An 18770-nucleotide genomic window follows, 5' to 3' on the forward strand; every position below is an offset into this window, starting at 1 on the left:
ACTCATTTGTAAGGTGGAGATTTTAGTTAACATTTCATCTAAAATTGGGGATACAAATATCAATGAACAAAATCTATTGATAAGAGGCTCGCAGTCGAGTACGGAAAGCAGACATATTAAAAATAATTGTAATATCATGTTATAAATGCATTAAAATTGTTAAGTTCTAGGTGCGATGGTAGCACAGAGGAAAGTGATCACCTCTATTTGGATTGGTTAGGCATAATTTTACAGAGGAGGAGTTCTTGAACTGAGTCTTGAAGAAGAAATAGTAAAAGTTTGTCTCATGGTTTTGGTGAAGTGGGGCAGGATGCGCAGGGACATTGATCAGTAGGAGTTAGAGCGCAATCTAGGCAAGAGAAACTAGCCCACGCAAAGTTGAGCGTGGTGCTAGATGGGGCCGGACTACCGGAGTGTGTACGAGGGGGAAGAGATAAAGCTGGAGGGCCAGTGTGCCCTGATTAGAAGTCTAGAATCGATCCTATAGGCAGTAAAGTAATTTTATACAGAGGACTAACAGTCAAATTTGCATTTTTTCAAAATCGCTGTTAGCAGTGTGAATAATGAATTTTGGGTGAGTAGATGGGGTCATTAGGGCAGCAGGTATACTAATTAGGAGGCTTGTGAGATGGTATAACTCAGAATTGAGGAAGACCTGAAATAAGGATGGAGAGGACGGACAGGAATGAAAAATACTAGTGAGGTACAATTGTTAGGGTTTTGGATTTTTGGATGTTGCAGGGAGGGTGATGAGGGAAAGGTGCTTGTCTGGCATAACTTTCAGGCTTTGATTTGAGTGTTTGGTCTTGCCATTCATTACTAAGGGAATGACAGGAGGATTAGCAGATTTAAGGGAAAATCAGTTTAGGATATGTTCACTTTGAGGTGCCTAAAGGCCACCCAGGTGCAGAGTTTCAGTAAGCAGTTGGATCTATAGCTCCCGAGTTAGAGAAAAATATTTAAATACAGATTTAGAGATAAAACTATGGGCACTTGGGGCTTTTGGAGGGAAAAAAGGCAGATACAACACCAGAACACAATGTCATATAAAAAACAAATGGAGGGAGGCGTTGAAAGTGTCAAGAAGTAGGAAGAGAACCAGAAAAAACAATGTTGTGGAAATGGAAGGAACAGAGTTTTTAAGTAAAAAGAGAATAGCCAATAGTATCATGGTAAAATAAGGATTAATATGTGACTATTAAATGGTGTCAGTTATTTACAGGCTATACTTACCTTAGTATCATGTCATGGCATTCATGGCAGTGATAGTAAACTCCAGATTGTAGTGTGTTGAGGTGAGAATGGGAAGTAGAATATAGGCTACTATTTTAAGACTTTTTTTTTTTTAATTTTTATAAGAGTTTATTTGAGCCAAACTAACGACATATGCCGGGGAGCAAGATCTCAGATGCTCCCTTAAGACCCTTAACTGAGAAAAGTTTTAAATAGTTAAGGGCAATTTTTCTTTTGAGGATAGAAGGTATTAAACATTTTTGTAGATTGAAGTAAAACATCTCATAGAGAGGTAGAAATGGAAGATGCAGGAGAGGATGGGTTAATTGATAGAGCAGAATAATTTAGGTTTAAAAAAAAAAAGAACCCTGTGTTCTCACACACAGTTGAGAGGAATTAAGCCTCTGTTTATTCCCTGTGCTGCCCAGTCATGAAGTTGGGGAAGAGATATTTGAGAGCCTACTGTGTATCAGACATTGTCATGGGTGTATATGAAAACAAACAAAACAAAGTCCTTCTCTTCGTGAAACTTCCATTCTAATGGAGAGTGGGGTAATAAAATAGAAAGTAAACATACAGAATATCAGTTGTTAAAAAGCTTGGGGGAGAAAAATACAACCGAGTATAAGGAAGAGAAAGGCTCCTGGGGTACTGAAGAGGGGAGAGCTCATTGTTATTTATTGGTAGGTCATGGGAGGCCTCATGAATAAGGTGACATTTGAGCTGCGAGCTGAAGGAAGTGAAAGATGAGCCATACAGATGCCTGGGCTAAGAGTGTTCCAAGCCAAAGGATATTAAGCTCAGAGGCCCTGAGGCTGGAACTTTTCAGTATTTTCCTGAGCGTGCTCATCTATACCTGCGTCTCTTCCTCTCTGCCTCACCCATGCCAGTGACAGATGTGTCCCCGCCAATGCTCCCACAGTCAGAATTCACCAGATCTTTATCAGTCTGAGTCTCTCCTGAGTCTACTCCTTCCTCTCTATCCCTACTCAGTCTCTCCATTCAGGCCCCCCCTCATCTCTCCTCTGGCTTCATCCTCTCACCATTCTTGGATATTATGTTAAAAATGTAACTTGTCAATTTCCTGCCTAGATTTCTCCAGTGGTTTCCCATTACTGGAGTGAAATCCAAACTTCTTAACCTACTGATCAATCCTTTTGTCTTCTAGTTCAATTTCATCTCTTGCCATTTTTTCCCGTAGTTAACCTGTATGTTTCCAGTCTTTGAATGTGTGGACATTTTCTCTTGCTTTTCCATATTTACTCATAACCTTCACATAAATCATACTAGATCAGGTTTTCCCCACTCCTCAAGGACTAACAAACTATTATTTGTTCTTTAAAACCCAACTTGAACATCACCTCTTCTGGAACTTTATGTGACTACAATTATTTTAGGTCTCCCTTCTCTGTCTTTCCATAAAGCATGCATTTATTAAGGTACTTCTAATACTGCATTATAGTTGTTTACTTGTGTGTTCCCCTCTAGACTGTTTCTTGATGGCACAGATTATATCATTTAATTCTTGACCTGATACCTAGCATCGTATCTAATATATAATAGGTATTCAATTAATATCTATTGCATGAAAGAATAAACTCTTCTGTTTTGTAAATTATTTTTCAGATTCGATACATTTCTCAGACTCAAGGTTTACCAGGAGAACAGTTATTAAATGTGGGTACAAAATCCACAAGATTTTTTTGCAGAGAAACAGATATTTCTCATTCTGGTTGGAGATTAAAGGTAATTCAGTAATACAAATATTTAGAAAAACATTTTTCTAAGATGCCTCATATATATGGATAATACCCTCCATGCTTATTTTTATTTTATTGCATTTCTTCTTTTGAATTTTCATTTTTGACATCCCCTCATTTTAATTTTTTTTTTCTTAACGAGCAAAACCCCCTTTCAATAACTTAACTCATTCTCTAACCTGGCAACATAATTATTAACTCATCTTAAATGGTTTTTAAAATTTTATGTATATAATTACTTTTGTGTTGTATGTTTCATATTTTCTACCTAGTTCTCTACTTTAGTAAGCCTTATAGGACAGGGACAGAATATAACCACTTCCTATATAACCCAAGTACCTAATTTATTCCTGGATCTTTGGGGGATCAGTAAATCCTCAGTGATTAACTTTATAGTTATTTTGTTTAAGGAGATTGTTATATATGTAATTTTTTTTTTACTCTTCTCGTTTTTTTGTACTTTTAAAAATTACATTTATGATAGTTACTCTTTTGAGACTACTGCTTGCCTTATAATATTCAATATATTAGACTAAATGTGCAAGAATTAAAGAAATAAAGAATTTACAAATGTTGGATAATAATATATTCTTTCTCCTTTTTGATATATTCAATAAGACACTAGAAGAGCATGAGGCAGAGACAGGAATGAAGTCTAAAGAAGCAAGAAAGTACATATTCAACAATCTGGATGATATAGTGCATGTGAGTACCGGTCACATTTGTCAGTCTTCCATGCTTACAGTGGTGGGTTTGATTGCCAAGAGTGCCAAAACATGTTAATCATTTTCTCCAAAACTATAGAACGCTTGCTGTTTTAAATCTTTTCAAAGGAAATTGATTCTAAGGTTTCAACCTTTCAGGACTAACTTGCATTTGTCTATATTAAATATTTAATTTACACTGTCCTGTTTTTCGTTGCTGGTTTTTTTTTTAGTTTTTTTTTTTTAGCAAAAAGCATTTTCTTTAAAAGGGAAAATCCTAGCAAACAAGTTTCCTTGTACATCAATAGAAATGGCTGTTTAGTGAAAATAATTTGTTTCCTGCTTTGAATGCTATTTGATACTTCAAAACATTTTGAGGATTTGTTAAACTCAGTTGTTCTTTCTTGTTTCAAAATATTTGTGATTCTCTGTTCTTTGCGTATTGTGGTAGTTGTTTTGTTTGGCTTTTTTTTTTTTTTTTTTAACTGTGAAACTTGAGTATATATATACTTGGGCTTATTTTCTTTCTTTTTATGTGATGACTTGAAATTTTGATTTTGCAGGTGAACACAGTGATGGATTTGGAAGGAAGTGATCTTTTGGCTGAGAAAGCAGATAGAAGAGAATTTGTTAGTCTGTTGAAGAAAATGTTGCTGATTGATGCAGATTTAAGAATTACTCCAGTTGAGACTTTGAACCATCCTTTTGTTAACATGAAACATCTTCTAGATTTCCCTCATAGCAACCAGTATGTTATTTTAAAACCTTTTAAAACAATTCTGGAGAGATAATAATACTAAGTCTATAGAAATCAGTGTGTTAGAAAATGATTCAATTTCTTCATTAAGTATAAGTAACTGAGTTAAAAGAAGTTAAGCTAAGTGGGTCAAATTCACATAGGCTAGTAAGTGGCAGGGTAGAACTAGAAAGCAAATCTGAGTTCCATTCCAGTGTTCTTTTTCCAAAATGCCATATTGAAAATGACCAAGTGATTCTGTTTTTACATGACATTCTTACCTTAATAACCAGATATATATATATGTATGTATATGTATGTGTATATATATATATATATATATATATATATATATATATATATATATATATATACTAAAGGAAAATGTTAACAGGCTGAAGGGAATAAAGTAAATCACTTAAAACAGCATCTTTTAATATTTTTAAAAAACGGAATGAAGATGGTATGGGGACGAACTGATATCCATTATTATGGATTACCCTGAAAATTGGTATTTTTATAAAGTCCAACTACTGTCTTCACCCTCCATTACCACTTAAAAATGTCTAATGGTTTCCATGAATAAGCCCTTTGAAAATAACATAACTCCATACTTATTACCATTAATTTTGGGATGTGGAGGTCTAGAAATTTAGGAAAAATTATTTAGGGTAGGGGATCATAAAATTGTAGTGTGCTAACCAAAAAATGCTTACTACTGTTTTGATGTCTTAAAAAAACATTGCAAGTGTAAGATACATACACTTTTTACTTGCTTTAAAATTTGGTCTTTTCCTGTAGGATTTCCTGGTAGAAACAGTATTGGAAATAAGCAGATTAAGTGCAAGTCATAGAATCTTTTTCTTTTGGAAATAATTTTTAATTAATGTACATTAATTTTGAACTGAACATTTAAAATAATATTACAATTCCCCACCCCACCTCCCCCTTTTTTTTTTGCAGTGTGAAGTCCTGTTTTCATATTATGGATATTTGTAGGTCCCACCCAAATTCATGTGACACAAATAATCACAATAAAACTTCACTTTTAAGACCAGTTGCTTCAAGCAGTACTGCTAATCTGACAGCAAATTTTACTAAAATTGGCACATTAAGAAGTCAGGTAAGAATTTAATAATTTATACTGTCTTTTTTATTCTTTTTTCTTTTTTTAATGATTGCTCATTTTGTTTTTGAAGTATACAGAAGCCTCATGTAAGCAACTAGAAGTTACAGGGCTGGTGAAATCTTACTATGGCTATTCTATTAACTCTGTAGTATTTCAGGGTAACAATTGGAACATACCTACCCAAATTCATTTTTCTCCTTTCACCTTTCCTTCTTTCAACATCCTCTACCCACCCTTCTGTGCCACAACTCTACAGAAAAGTGAAGTTCAGTAAAATCAGTTTCTGGACTCATTTTTGTCATAGAATTGCGATTTTAAGAAATGTGTTTGAATTCTATTTATAAAGCATGTGTGTAGCAGTTAGAAGACTGCTCTGTATAAAGCCCGTACTTTGTTCATTTCAGGCATTAACCACATCTGCTCATTCAGTTGTGCACCATGGAATTCCTCTGCAGGCTGGAACTGCTCATTTTGGTTGTGGCGATGCTTTTCAGCAGACACTGATTATCTGTCCCCCAGCTATTCAAGGTATTCTTTCATTTAAATTACATTTCAAATTTAGGCATACATTATTTTAAAACAAAGTTAGGCATCTATTAATTAAATGTATGGTATAGTGTTTGCTACATTTGAATTTAATTTAGGCTGGTCAGTAGCCTTTAGACCAGTGACGTTCATTTCTCGACTGGAGCTCCGCTGTGATTACCATTAACAATGATGGGTCATATGACAGTTCTATTTCCTGTAGAGTCTAGCATGATAAAATACCTTAGTAGAAATTAATGAGCCTGAAAAGCTTTGGACAGTCCTGTACAGGTATCACTGCTCCACATGTTCAGGTAAGTACATATTGTCTATCCTTACTCGACATGAAAGTGACAGAGAGTTCACTTCTTTAAATTTTGGTCATAGGAGTTGTGTCCCAAAATGTTGTAGTCTTGTTCTTTACTCCTAGCTCAGATTGAAGAGAAAAAAAAAGGATTGATTTTTAACTAAACTGGGTTATGTCCCTTGCTTTGATAAAAATAGCAATTAAATCCTCAAGTTTGATGGGTGGCAGAATACCTTTGAAGAGGCCATAAATTCTCAAACAGGAATTTCTTAGTGGTTCTTGGGAGGGTGATAGTAGCATGCTTTGGGACTGGAATAACTGGAATAAAACCCTATTTCCTATGTCTTTTCCTAGCATTTTGCCTTTGATAAGCTTTAACATCTAGTTGTATCTTAAAGCAATAAGTTAATTACAAATGGGGCCCTAAATCTTTGTAACATGGTGGTAATACTGTATATATGATGTAAGTGAAAGAAGTTGGTGCTAAATCAGGATACCTGGGATATAGTTCTGTTTCTGCTATTTGCTGTGTTATCCTAGACATGTTTGGTAACCTGTTTCAGCTTTAGTCAAAGGAAACAGACTGAATAGATACTGCTTTGGTCATTTCTAGCCTTAATATTTCTGGATTCTGAAGGTTATTTGAATTTTTTATTTGATTTAAGGACTTGAGCTATTTTTTTTTTAAATTTATTTTAGTATGTCCCACAGTGCCTAACAAAGCACCAAGAATATGTTTGTTGACTTGATTGGCTGATAATAAGAAATGTGAAAACATGTCAACTCTTTAGCCACTTTTGTTCTACCAGAGTAGCTTTACTTTTATCTTTTTTATATGTTAGGTTTTCATATAAGGTTTCATTGAGAGAAAGGTTTATATCACTAAAAACAGAAAAACAACTTAGATGATTGATTGTCATGATGGAATTGTGGTCCAGTGGTGGTCTTTAAGTATCTGTGACAGTAACCCTGGCTGGTCGCTAATAAAAATACCCACAGCATTATATTGTTAGCACTCTTAAAGATGCTGTTGTGTTTGTATTTCTCAACTGTTTATTATAAACATTTTAAGCATACGAAAAGTTCAAAGAATACTACAATGCATTCTACTCTCGATTCAACAAAGGTTAACATTTTGCCATATTGCTCTCTCTCCCTCTCTCTCTCTCTATTTCTATCTCTCTATTTATTTATCCACCTATCCACATGCCATCTGCTAGTAAGTGGTAGACATTTCACTTCTAAGTACTTCAGCATGCAAGACTGATTTTTTTTTTCTAATCAGTTGTCATTTAAGTGGTGTCTTGACAAACGCATTTTCACTTAGATGGGTTTTTAATCTGTGCTAAAAAATAGATTCTTAGATCCTAATAATCTCTCCCATGTACCAAAATCAGTTTGAGAGTCACCCACCTACAGTGTGGTATATTTCATCAAGATTTGGAATAACAGTTTTTTTCAGAGCCCACCGTCTGCTTGTAGCAAAAACGTAAAAGGCTTATGAGACACATTTCAGAACATGGCTAAACATCATTCTTAAAACATTCAGTGTGGTTAGACAAATCTTTTCTTTTTATGCGGCTTATAATTGATAAAAGGTTAGTAATCTTTCTGTACAGATGTTAGCAACTGTGTGAGTGGTTCATAATAAGGGTAACAGAAAGAAAAAGAGATACTCTCAGACTCATCAACCCATTAAATGTCAAGGACAGTATTTTTGAATTAGCATGAATAGGGAGACAAAGCAAAATGTTTGTGAGCTTATGTTACAGGTATAGATGCAACAGGAGGACAGGCAGGCCATATAAATGTTTTATTGTTTCTTAGTATAGTGTCTGCTTAGAAATGAAAGCTCCCCCTCTCATTTGTTTTAGCATTTCTATAGAAAATTCCAGTGTTGATCTTTTTACCTCTTTTCCTCATAATGTGCCAGTCCATTTCGAAGAAATATTTTTAAATGATTATTGGGCAACTATTGAGTAGCAGTTATGGTACCAGTATAGTTTTTATTTTAAAATAAAATTTTATGTCTATTCCACTTCACTTTAAATTTTTTACTTTGGGGTTATAATGTTTATGTTCATCACACATCTCATATATTTTAAATATTATAAATTTAGTATGTAGTTATAGGTAGGTAGGTGGTATGTCCATATTACTGTGCGTTTTTCAAGTATAGAAGGCTTAGCCAAGCTTTTATTGAACATATCTGAGTTTAGGTTGAATATATTAAACAAGCATTTAACATTATTTGGCTGTCTGAAAAGCTAGTTATTCATCCCCTCTGGATGAAAACCACTATTTTAGAATCAAAAGCATTCCAGCAAAATTTTCCTTTGTTGTACTAGAACAGCCTTTACACTTTTTGTGCCCTGCTCTCCAGTATTAAAGCAAATCTAATCAAACAAAGATAAAGTTTTACTTAATGTAATAGCTATAATAGAAAATTGAGATCTTAATCCACTTTTGAATTTGATTAAAAAAAATTAGACCTCATGAGGAGAAAAGATAATAGAATTCTTCTCATCTTAAGACATTGATTATAAGGAAAATTTAACGGCAACATGATTTTTGTTGGGATTTGAGAATTTGCTCTATCCATTCATCCTTGTCAAAGTGAATTCTGCTTTTTTCTCTGATGAGATTGTCTATTGCTGCAATATATCTACACTGCCTGGGTGTGCTTATATTTCTTGGAGAATTTGCTGATCAAGACATGCTTTTTGGAAGGGGTAAGAAGGTCAGTTTTAAAAAGAATAATCTGTAGATCTTTGTTAAACTTAATTCGTGTCTAGTTTTTTAGGTGGAGCTCGGAGGGTAGAACACCCTGGAAGTAGGGTAAAGGCCTCTATGAAGAAAATAAACACAACAACATTAACATTCTCCTTAGGATTAACACTTACCATATATCCATGCAATAGATATTGCAAAATTATTTTTCAATAGGAAAAGAAAAGCAGTATTTCTTTACTGTCTTAAAGCTTGATATCGTAAGACTTTTAATATTTACAAATTCCTTTTGCAATGTATGACACAGAAATATTAACATTAACAGGATTAACATAGCTGATAATCCTGCTTTCTAATTTTCCTAGCAAGTGAGCAAAATGAAACATGTTTGTCCTGGAGTTCCAGCCGATCTCATCTGGGAATACTAGTAAATTCAGCCTCATTGACCAAAGCTTAGTTGTATCATCATATTAAGCAGAAAAGTTTGTTTTTTTTGGTTTTTCTTTGGAGGTCGAAATAAGTGTGCCATCATGAATTTTCTTGAATCATGTAAACCATCATAGCCGTTGAAATGTAAAGTTGTGATACATTCTCTCTTTGGTGCCAAGAGTGTTAAGATCCTATTACAGTTTTAAAGAAGAGAATATGAAGCATAGCTAAATGTTTGTGTGTCAGGATGAACCTGCTAGAGGATGAGGATGTTGAGTCAGATTTACCTTTGAGTCCTTTATCATAGTGGCAGAACTATTTGAAAAGAAAAATAAAGCTACTGTAGTAAATGTTAAAACTAATGGGAAGTTTCAAGAAAAATAAGTGATTCAACTTTGTGGAATGCATTTTAAAACAGTAGAAAGAGTAGCTTTATGCCATTTTGGAATGATGTACCACAAGGTAGAAAGTACCTCACTTTCCTAGTAGATTGCTTTGTTAGTGTTATGAAAATTTTACGTAGGGGATGGTTTTATAATCCTAATCAGAATTTTAGCAATTCTTTAAATTTAAAAGTTTTAAAAGTTAACTTAGAGAAAGATTTTTCTTTTATTTGAAAACTATTATATTCTATTTTGCAGGTATTCCTGCAACGCATGGAAAGCCCAGTAGTTATTCAATAAGGGTAGATAATACAGTTCCTCTTGTAACTCAGGCCCCAGCTGTGCAGCCCCTACAGATTCGCCCAGGAGTTCTTTCTCAGGTTGGTAATAATTCATTATTTTTGCATATGTACTCTTCTTATACTCAAGTAGGGGTACTGATCCATTTGTAATATATCAGCCTGTGATGTTGGGAAACAATGAAAATGACCTGGGTGGGAATTGGATCCTTTGTAGATTACTGACTTTAACTTTTATAATTATTAAGTAATTGTTACTTTCATGTATTTTTTATTTTTAAAATGTAGTAATGTAACTTAATTAGTTTTTCTTTTGCTTTTGGTGCAGCAGACATGGTCTGGTAGATCACAGCAGATGCTGGTACCTGCCTGGCAACAGGTAACACCCATGGCTCCTGCTACTACTACATTAACTTCTGAGGGTGTGGCTGGTTCACAAAGGCTTGGAGACTGGGGGTAAGTTAAAAACAAAAGCAGTTCTTTGTGAAAAGTTTGCAAAATAGATCTTGGTAAAGAAAAACATTCAATTTTTCTAAACTTTCTCCCTAGGAAAATGATTTCACACAGCAATCATTATAGCTCAGTGATGCCACAACCTCTTCTAACCAATCAAATCACTTTATCGGCCCCGCAGCCAATTAGTGTGGGCATTGCACATGTCGTCTGGCCTCAGCCTGCCACTACCAAGAAAAATAAATTGTGCCAGAACAGGTTGGTATTGATATTTTAAATTTCCTCTGCATTTTGAGAATTAATCTTTAAGATAAATTTTGCATGTACACTAAAGGGTCACTCTGTTGTATTCAAAATGACCTCTTTGATAGCTTTGTTACAAACACTAAGCCAGCTCCCTTCTCAATTTCTCAGAGGTATTTTGGTAAAACTAATGGAATGGGAGCCAGGAAGAGAGGAAATAAATGCTTTCAGTTGGTAAGATTGTCTTTATTGCCCTTTTGATTTATTATCTGCCTATAATTTTAGACAATTTTAGACACACAGATATCGCATTTACCAAAAAATGACCATTTGAATGTATGTAAATGCAATCTACACTGATATTTCTAGAGATAATATTCTATGTTTCACAAAATTTATGATCTGTATGTTAGTGTGTTACATACATGATCTTGAACCAAGCAAAGGTTTACATTGTTAATTTTAACAAGATATTTTAGAAAAATGTCACGTACATATTTTGATGATAGAAATGACACATTATTCCTTTGATTGCAGGAGTCATGCATTGCAGAATACCAATATCCCACATTCAGCATTTGTTTCTCCAAAGATAGTAAATGGGAAAGATGTTGAGGAAGTAAGTTGTATAGAAACACAGGACAATCATAACTCAGAAGGAGAGGCAAGTTGTGAAACGTCTATTAGGCAGGACTCTGATTCATCAGTTTCAGACAAACAGCGGCAAACCATCATCATCGCTGACTCTCCAAGTCCTGCAGTGAGTGTGATCACTATTAGCAGTGACACTGATGAGGAAGAGACGTCACAGAGACATTCTCTCAGAGAGTAAGTGCCAAAAGTAGTTCGCAGCTATGCTGCACCCTTAAATAATAATGATGGCGCCCTCTGGTGTGATTAAAAAGAAACCTTTTTGTGACTTACTCCTTGTCTGTCAGTGTCCTTTGGAGTAAACTTCCTGAATGGTATTTAACCATGATGATTACAGCGTTTTTCTTGTATTTATGAGCTTTGGATTTTTGCCCATGTAGGTCACTCTTAACTGTTTCATATCCTAAATGAAATAATTTGGGGCCACTTGGGGAGTGTCTTCTCATGTTTGACCCAAGTCTTTCCCTTTCCTCTCTCACTAGGTGTAAAGGTAGTCTAGACTGTGAAGCTTGCCAGAGCACTTTGAACATCGACCGGATGTGCTCCTTAAGTAGTCCTGACAGTACCCTGAGCACCAGCTCCTCAGAGCAGTCCAGCCCAGCCCCTTGCAAGAGGCCGAACAGGTAACGGAGCTGCATGACTAGTATATGATAAATACTAAATTTATTTAGTCCACTAAATAAGCCTATGATTTCTTTTGCTGTTTAAATAATAAGTACCTGCCCGTTTACCATAGTGGCTTCTCTCTGGAACATAATTTTGAACTAGGTGACTTTTTATAAACTCAGGTTTTAAGTAATAATTTTCTTCATTGTTATAGAAGAGATCTAAATAAAAAGTTGAGGTTCTATTAAATGATTCTTAAAGAATCATTCGTTTTTGAAAGGGTAAAGAAGCCACATTCTCAACTTTAGTTTCAGACTACTGTTGTAACAAATTTGGAATAAGAACATACACTTTAGCAAAATAAAATAGGAATGTTTTGCATAATTAAGTGATGACACATTGTCGGTAGAATATCCACTGTGATTTTTTTCCTCTCGTTGGTGACTAATTTGCATGGTTTTGTCCATATTTCCTTGCCTACCCTTTCCTTGGCCAGGGACGTGCATTACCACTAAAGTACTGAGCTTCTCCTAACCAGCATGACGTACTAACCCATTAAGAGATGAGCTACAAAAATTTCAGTGAAATACATTTGATTTTAGCTTTTAGAATTTTTTTTTATAGAGAAAACAATTTGAATAAATTTCAGGTCTTGATTTTATATATTTGTTTTCTCTCTTTCCTTAGATAGGAAATACGGTATTGAATACCTATAATCAAAGCTCTGTGGAAGATGCAAAGAAATTTTAACACATCTTATAAATTGTTTATCATGTGATTTGGAAGTTCATGTTATACACATATACATAAATATTCACATACCTATGGAAAAAATAAGATACATGTATATATAAATATATAACTAAAAATATATAACTAACATATATGTACAAAAAGAGGTGCTTCAAATTGTTAAGTATGAAATGAATGATTAAAACAGACAATAAATGCTGTAGAAATCGCAAGGAGAGCGATTGTCAGTGCCCGAGAGGGTCAGGAAGAGAAGTAACGGGACTCTGGCTCAGCCTTCAGAGACGTGGGAAAGACATTTCACATAACTGGTTGGTTAACAGGACCCAAATTACCACCAAATGGATGTACCTAATATTAGACTTTAATCTGAAATAATCAAGTCACATGCTTATATGTTTATACAGTTCATTTAAATTACCCAGGAGAATACTTCTTTAGTAGTGTCTTGATGAAGTTTTTTGGAATATGTAAAGTGGGATTTTATGAACTGCTCCTGAGGATCAAGTGGGAGAGGAAGGGAGAGGAAAGGATGTGCCATCCTTTAGTGCCAAGAGTGTTCCTAAACAGGACAGAATTAGGGCTAGCATCTGCAGAGTGAATTATTGTGAAAGTCTAGAAAGTCTGAAAAAATCGCATGGACAAGGAAGAAGTCATAATTAGGTATGAAATACCTGAGTGAGATTGTCATCAATTTGCCGGAGCCTGGATATTATTTACTTTAGATTTAATGTTGAAAAACACACTATGAAAATATTTTCCTGTTGTAGTATGTCAGATGAAGAGCAGGAAAGTGGTTGCGATACTGTGGATGGCTCTCCAACATCAGACTCTTCGGGACACGACAGTCCATTTGCAGAGAGCAGTTTTGTGGAGGACACGCATCAAAACACAGACCTGGTCACCTCTGCCAACACAGAAGCCAAACCAGCTGCCTGTACTGTTGTGGTGCCACCAATGGGACTAGAAAATGGATTAAATGCCGACGAGCATATGGCAAACACAGGTAAACTGAGTCCTTCCCCCTTCCCTTCAGAGGCCTTAATTTAGGAACATCAGAGAACAGCTCTGACAAAAGTCATCTCTGATTTTCCAGCTTGATCCTGCCAAATGGATTGATTGTACAAAAGTAACCTCGTCTTATATTATCCAGTGATTGGAAATCCTGAGTTCTATTTATTTAATTTTAACATTCTCAAATCACTATTGTGTAAAATACCAAAAGACCTTTCTAATTTTTATATGAGAAGGAAAAAGCATCAACTCTTTCATATTTTGTTCATTGCCAGATTCTATATGCCAGCCATTAGTAAAAGGGCGATCTGCTCCTGGAAGAATCAACCAGCCTTCCACAGTGGGTAATCGTCAGCAAAAATTGACATCAGCATTCCAGCAGCAGCACTTGAATTTCAGTCAGGTACGTTTGTGAGTTTCTAAGTCTTTGGATTCAAGTTCAGCAGTTTTTCACTTGGGATAAAAGAGATTCTGAAACTATGCAATCTTAATAAATTTTATCCTTTTCATTATCCCAAGTGACTAAAGAGTTACTAGATATCCTAGTAATAGGATAATTAAGCAGATTATTCATAGAACTTGAATTCTTCAGAAAAATTAAGCTCTTAGATTCTCTTAAATATGTACTTAGTGTGTTTATTTTCTTAGACCCTTTAAATCAGAAGGCAAACTAATGGATCGATGGCTACATTTCTTATGTGTTAGTGGTGGTGATAGTTAGCAATGCGTATTGAGTACTTTCCATCTGTTCACTTGGCTTGGCAATGTTTTTCACTTGGGGAAAGAAAAGATCACGGGCATTACAACAGACCTATGTCTGAATCCTGGTTTTGCCACGTATTATGTTTACTATCTTGGCCAGGTCTTTTCAACAGATCTGGACCACAGTTAATGGGAATAATAACTGTATCGTGGGGTTGTTTTGGAATTAAATAATGGGTGTGTAAAATGTTAGGCTTACATATGATCAGTGTTCCACAAATGGTAGCTATTGGTAGTGGTGGGGTAGTGATACTGCTGGCAGCAGTAGTGGCAATGTTAATATTGTAATAATATGTACTAATAAATACTAAAATGTTAATACTAATACATAAAATTACTATTTTTATCTCTTCTCTATACTGAGTACAGTCTAAGATCTGAGAGATTGTCTATGGGTTATCAGTTACAGAGTTTATTGTAATTTTCCTCTTCTTTTTAATTTATAAAATAAGCATTTAGAGTTTTTTGCTTGTTCGATTGTTTTGGATAGGTTCAGCACTTCGGATCTGGGCATCAAGAGTGGAATGGAAACTTCGGACATCGAAGACAGCAAGCTTATCTCCCTACTAGTGTTACCAGTAATCCATTTACTCTTTCTCATGGAAGTCCCAATCACACAGCTGTGCATGCCCATCTGGCTGGAAACACGCACCTCGGAGGACAGCCTACTCTCCTTCCGTACCCGTCATCAGCTGCCCTCAGCAGTGCTGCACCAGTGGCCCACCTCCTAGCCTCTCCATGTACCTCAAGACCTATGTTACAGCATCCAGCTTACAATATCTCCCATCCCAGTGGCATAGTGCACCAGGTCCCAGTGGGCATAAATCCCCGTCTGTTACCATCCCCAACTATTCATCAGACTCAGTACAAACCAATCTTCCCACCACATTCTTACATTGCAGCATCACCTGCATATACTGGATTTCCATTGAGTCCAACAAAACTCAGCCAGTTTCCATATATGTGAAAACTTAAAAAGAGTATATTGAGGAAGCTCAATGATAGAAACATTTGATTAAAAATAAAAACATGGTATTTAATAAATATTAGCCATGGCACAAGAAAATTATTTTTGAATCATGTAGACTTGGGTGCAATTTAAACAACTTTGAGCTTTAAAAAAAACTCACTTTTAATGTGTTTTGCACATTTGGTATAACTTGTCTTTGGTCATGTTATCTTCTTATGTAGTAACTCTAGACAGGTGACTTATGGGAGCAGAAGTCCAGTTTTGCTCCTACTATTTTTTATAAAATTGCCTTCTAACTAGTGCAAGACACGTCCACATTTGGGAAGCCATTCAGTGTACAGACTTAGAGCAACAGATGCACATACGTCAGAATTACAAGTGAATTGTATTATCTGTGTCTTAGTGTATAAATGTTGGGTCACTTACCTAAGAAATTGAGCTATTGTTCTTTACATTTGCATGTGTCTTTGCATGGGCAAGATGTTGCCTAGACTTTGCTCTTAAATGTTGTTCTAATAATCTCAGCTGCATTGTAAACCGTTCCCACACATAGTGCCTTAAATATTTGAGGTTGTTAATGTTATTATTGCCTATATATAAATGTTGAGGACTGCAGCACTTAAAATTCAGACCTACTCTTTCGTTTTCTTTTGATAGAGTAATATTCATTTTTGGTTTTGTGTGGTATGATTTCAGGTCGTAGCTGTTTTTTCCTTGCTAAGAGGGCAGCATGTTTGCTATAGCTGAATTCTGCTGTCTGATTTTTCAGAATGATCTAGCTTCAAGAAAAGCAAGCAGTTAGTAGTGCTTAAGAAAACTTGATTCAGTATCTCATGGATAGTTGATATCTGTCACAACACAGCATTTTATATACTGTTAAGTAAAACTGCAATACAATCTAAGTTTATTTTGGGAGTGTTTGCTGTATAATTGGATTTAATAAAATGTTTAGAGGTGCAGTAGGCATGACTTTGAGTAGATAATGAAAGAAAATGCAAATTGCTCATTGATTCATGATGTGGTTTCATCTTCGCTTGGGCAATCCATGCAGTATTTAATAAGTAGTAGCAGAATATTTACTATTGAAGCTTGAAAAGATGTGAGTTCTTTGTGTGCAATTTTCATTTATGCATGTGAGAGGGTTTTTTTAAAAGTATTTTTACATTGTAGTACTTGTTTTGCTTGTTCGTGGTGTTTGCTTATTTAATACATTCCGTCAGGGACAGAAATTACATGCTTTTCTTCCTAGGAAGTGTGTCTTGGGTCTTTTCTTTCTTTTTTTGGTGGTGGTGATGTTTAAATGAAGTTGCTTTTACAGCACCAAAGACTTAATCATCCATTTCCTATATAAAAGGTAGCTACTTTTTGCATAGACCTCAAGTATATTGTAGTGTAGAGGTGGAATTTAAGGAAAGGTATTAAACAGGCTGTGTTTTTGCTTATGGGCAAGTAATAAATTGTATCATTTATCTTGAATGTATCATAGATAAGCTGCTATATAACGATTGCCACTTCAGATAGCTGTGAAATTAGGTGATTAACTAGTTGTTATTTAGCCTTCTAATTTCTGTATAAGTCTAATTACATGAAATAGAAGTTGGGGTTTTGATTTTTTACTTTGCTTTTCTGTTTGGAGTGTCATTGTAACTACTGTATTGTAAATGATGGAAAATAATTGCATATGTTATTTTGGGTGTGTTAATTGCATCAGTATTTTATCTCAATGTTTGTGCTCATCACTGCATATAAAAAAACTTGGATGTATCAATGTAACTTAATTTTTTATTTTCATACTGGCATTGTAGACACTTGAGAAAGCTGTATCTTGCAGGCTTGACTTAACTTTTTTTCCTTAAAAATCTGGAATATAATCTTACAGCATTTACTGGAATAAACAGTACAAAGCATTTGGGTGTAAAACTCTTCAAATGTTTTGGATTTATAGCGTTTCTTTGGTAAATGAATTGCATACCACTAGTACAGCATTGACAATAAGCTAATAATGGATAAACTTTTCTTTACTCCATTAACACAAGCAGTGTTTTATTTAATAATCATCAATGAAATAAATGTGCCTGAAATTGATTTTAAAAATTACAGTATTAGATCATAAAATAAAAACCAGCAGTACATTTTTAGTCACACTGAAAATGAAGGACTTAATTTTCCCCACAAGTTTCAGTGTTTTTAGTAATCAATTCTATGCATTTTATATAAATAGAAATATATATATATATTACACATAAAAAAGGAATAGCCTAAGATTAATTTAAAAGATTATTTACAGATAGCAAATTTATGGAGTCACTATTTAAGTAAACTTGCTGCCCTCCACAGCCTTCTAGTTTTATTTATATGGTCCAGCAGATTACTGGTATCTGCTCACTTCTTGGAAATGAATCAGTGCTGGCAGTGGATGTTTCAGAAACAAGCGCAAAGGATTGATTGGTGTTTGTGCCACAACAGGTACAAAATTGGCACAGTTTGCTTTTTGTTCAGGGCCATGTTTACTCCCCTGAAATGTCCTATTTTCTGTATTTCAGTTCCAAGATTGAGATGGTCTTGTTAAATGAACAGTAAATGGTAAACTGCATTGTTTTCATAATGTAATAGTAATGTTTGATAAAGGCATACCGCAGTTAAGTACATTGCTCTTAACTGATTCTAATCATGGGCTTTTTATGTGTTTAAAAGTAAGAAATTTCAAAATCCTGCTAAAATCTAAAGCATATTGAGAAAATAATCTGGATTTATACCCTCTTGAAAGCCATTTTTACCACTTTTCTTTGGTTTTAATGCTGTCTTAAATAAAACACTGCATGAATTTCAAGTTGCATATTTGCATACTATTTTATTTTTTTGTTTGCATACTACTTTAATTTGCAAATTATTTTTTATCAAATATCCTGATATTTAGTTTTCTTTTTCTTCAGGGTGTTTAACTAAGTATGTTACTGTAGTAGCAGAACCTTTTCATTTTTAAAATCTTTACTACTAATTTTAAACTTGGTTTGTGTTAAGTAAAAGTTAAATCATACACTGCAAGGTGTAGGAGGATTTGTTTTAATGAACCCAATGATAGATTT

At 34.6% G+C, this 18770-nt stretch overlaps 1 protein-coding gene across 6 annotated transcripts in view; it reads left to right on the forward strand.

The window, feature by feature from the left end:
- Positions 1–15751, forward strand: part of HIPK3 (homeodomain interacting protein kinase 3) — a 96107-nt gene extending 80356 nt beyond the window's left edge. For 2 of the 6 annotated variants that reach the window (XM_019738533.3, XM_019738534.3), the window contains exons 4-17: positions 2860–2979; positions 3612–3698; positions 4261–4445; positions 5397–5556; positions 5967–6090; positions 10195–10316; positions 10564–10691; positions 10785–10946; positions 11103–11165; positions 11469–11759; positions 12065–12205; positions 13709–13944; positions 14228–14355; positions 15205–15751. In XM_019738533.3, coding sequence (XP_019594092.2) covers positions 2860–2979; positions 3612–3698; positions 4261–4445; positions 5397–5556; positions 5967–6090; positions 10195–10316; positions 10564–10691; positions 10785–10946; positions 11103–11165; positions 11469–11759; positions 12065–12205; positions 13709–13944; positions 14228–14355; positions 15205–15681 — 2424 coding nt within the window. In that variant the 3' untranslated portion in view covers positions 15682–15751. The remainder of the gene's footprint in view (positions 1–2859; positions 2980–3611; positions 3699–4260; positions 4446–5396; positions 5557–5966; positions 6091–10194; positions 10317–10563; positions 10692–10784; positions 10947–11102; positions 11166–11468; positions 11760–12064; positions 12206–13708; positions 13945–14227; positions 14356–15204) is intronic. The other 4 variants (XM_019738537.3, XM_074336191.2, XM_019738539.3 and 1 more) reach the window with 3 other exon arrangements.
- The last annotated feature ends 3019 nt before the right edge of the window (positions 15752–18770 follow it).

Source organism: Rhinolophus sinicus, chromosome 14 (assembly GCF_057876585.1).
Source record: "Rhinolophus sinicus isolate RSI-liver-muscle chromosome 14, RSI-T2T, whole genome shotgun sequence".
Lineage (NCBI taxonomy): Eukaryota > Metazoa > Chordata > Mammalia > Chiroptera > Rhinolophidae > Rhinolophus > Rhinolophus sinicus.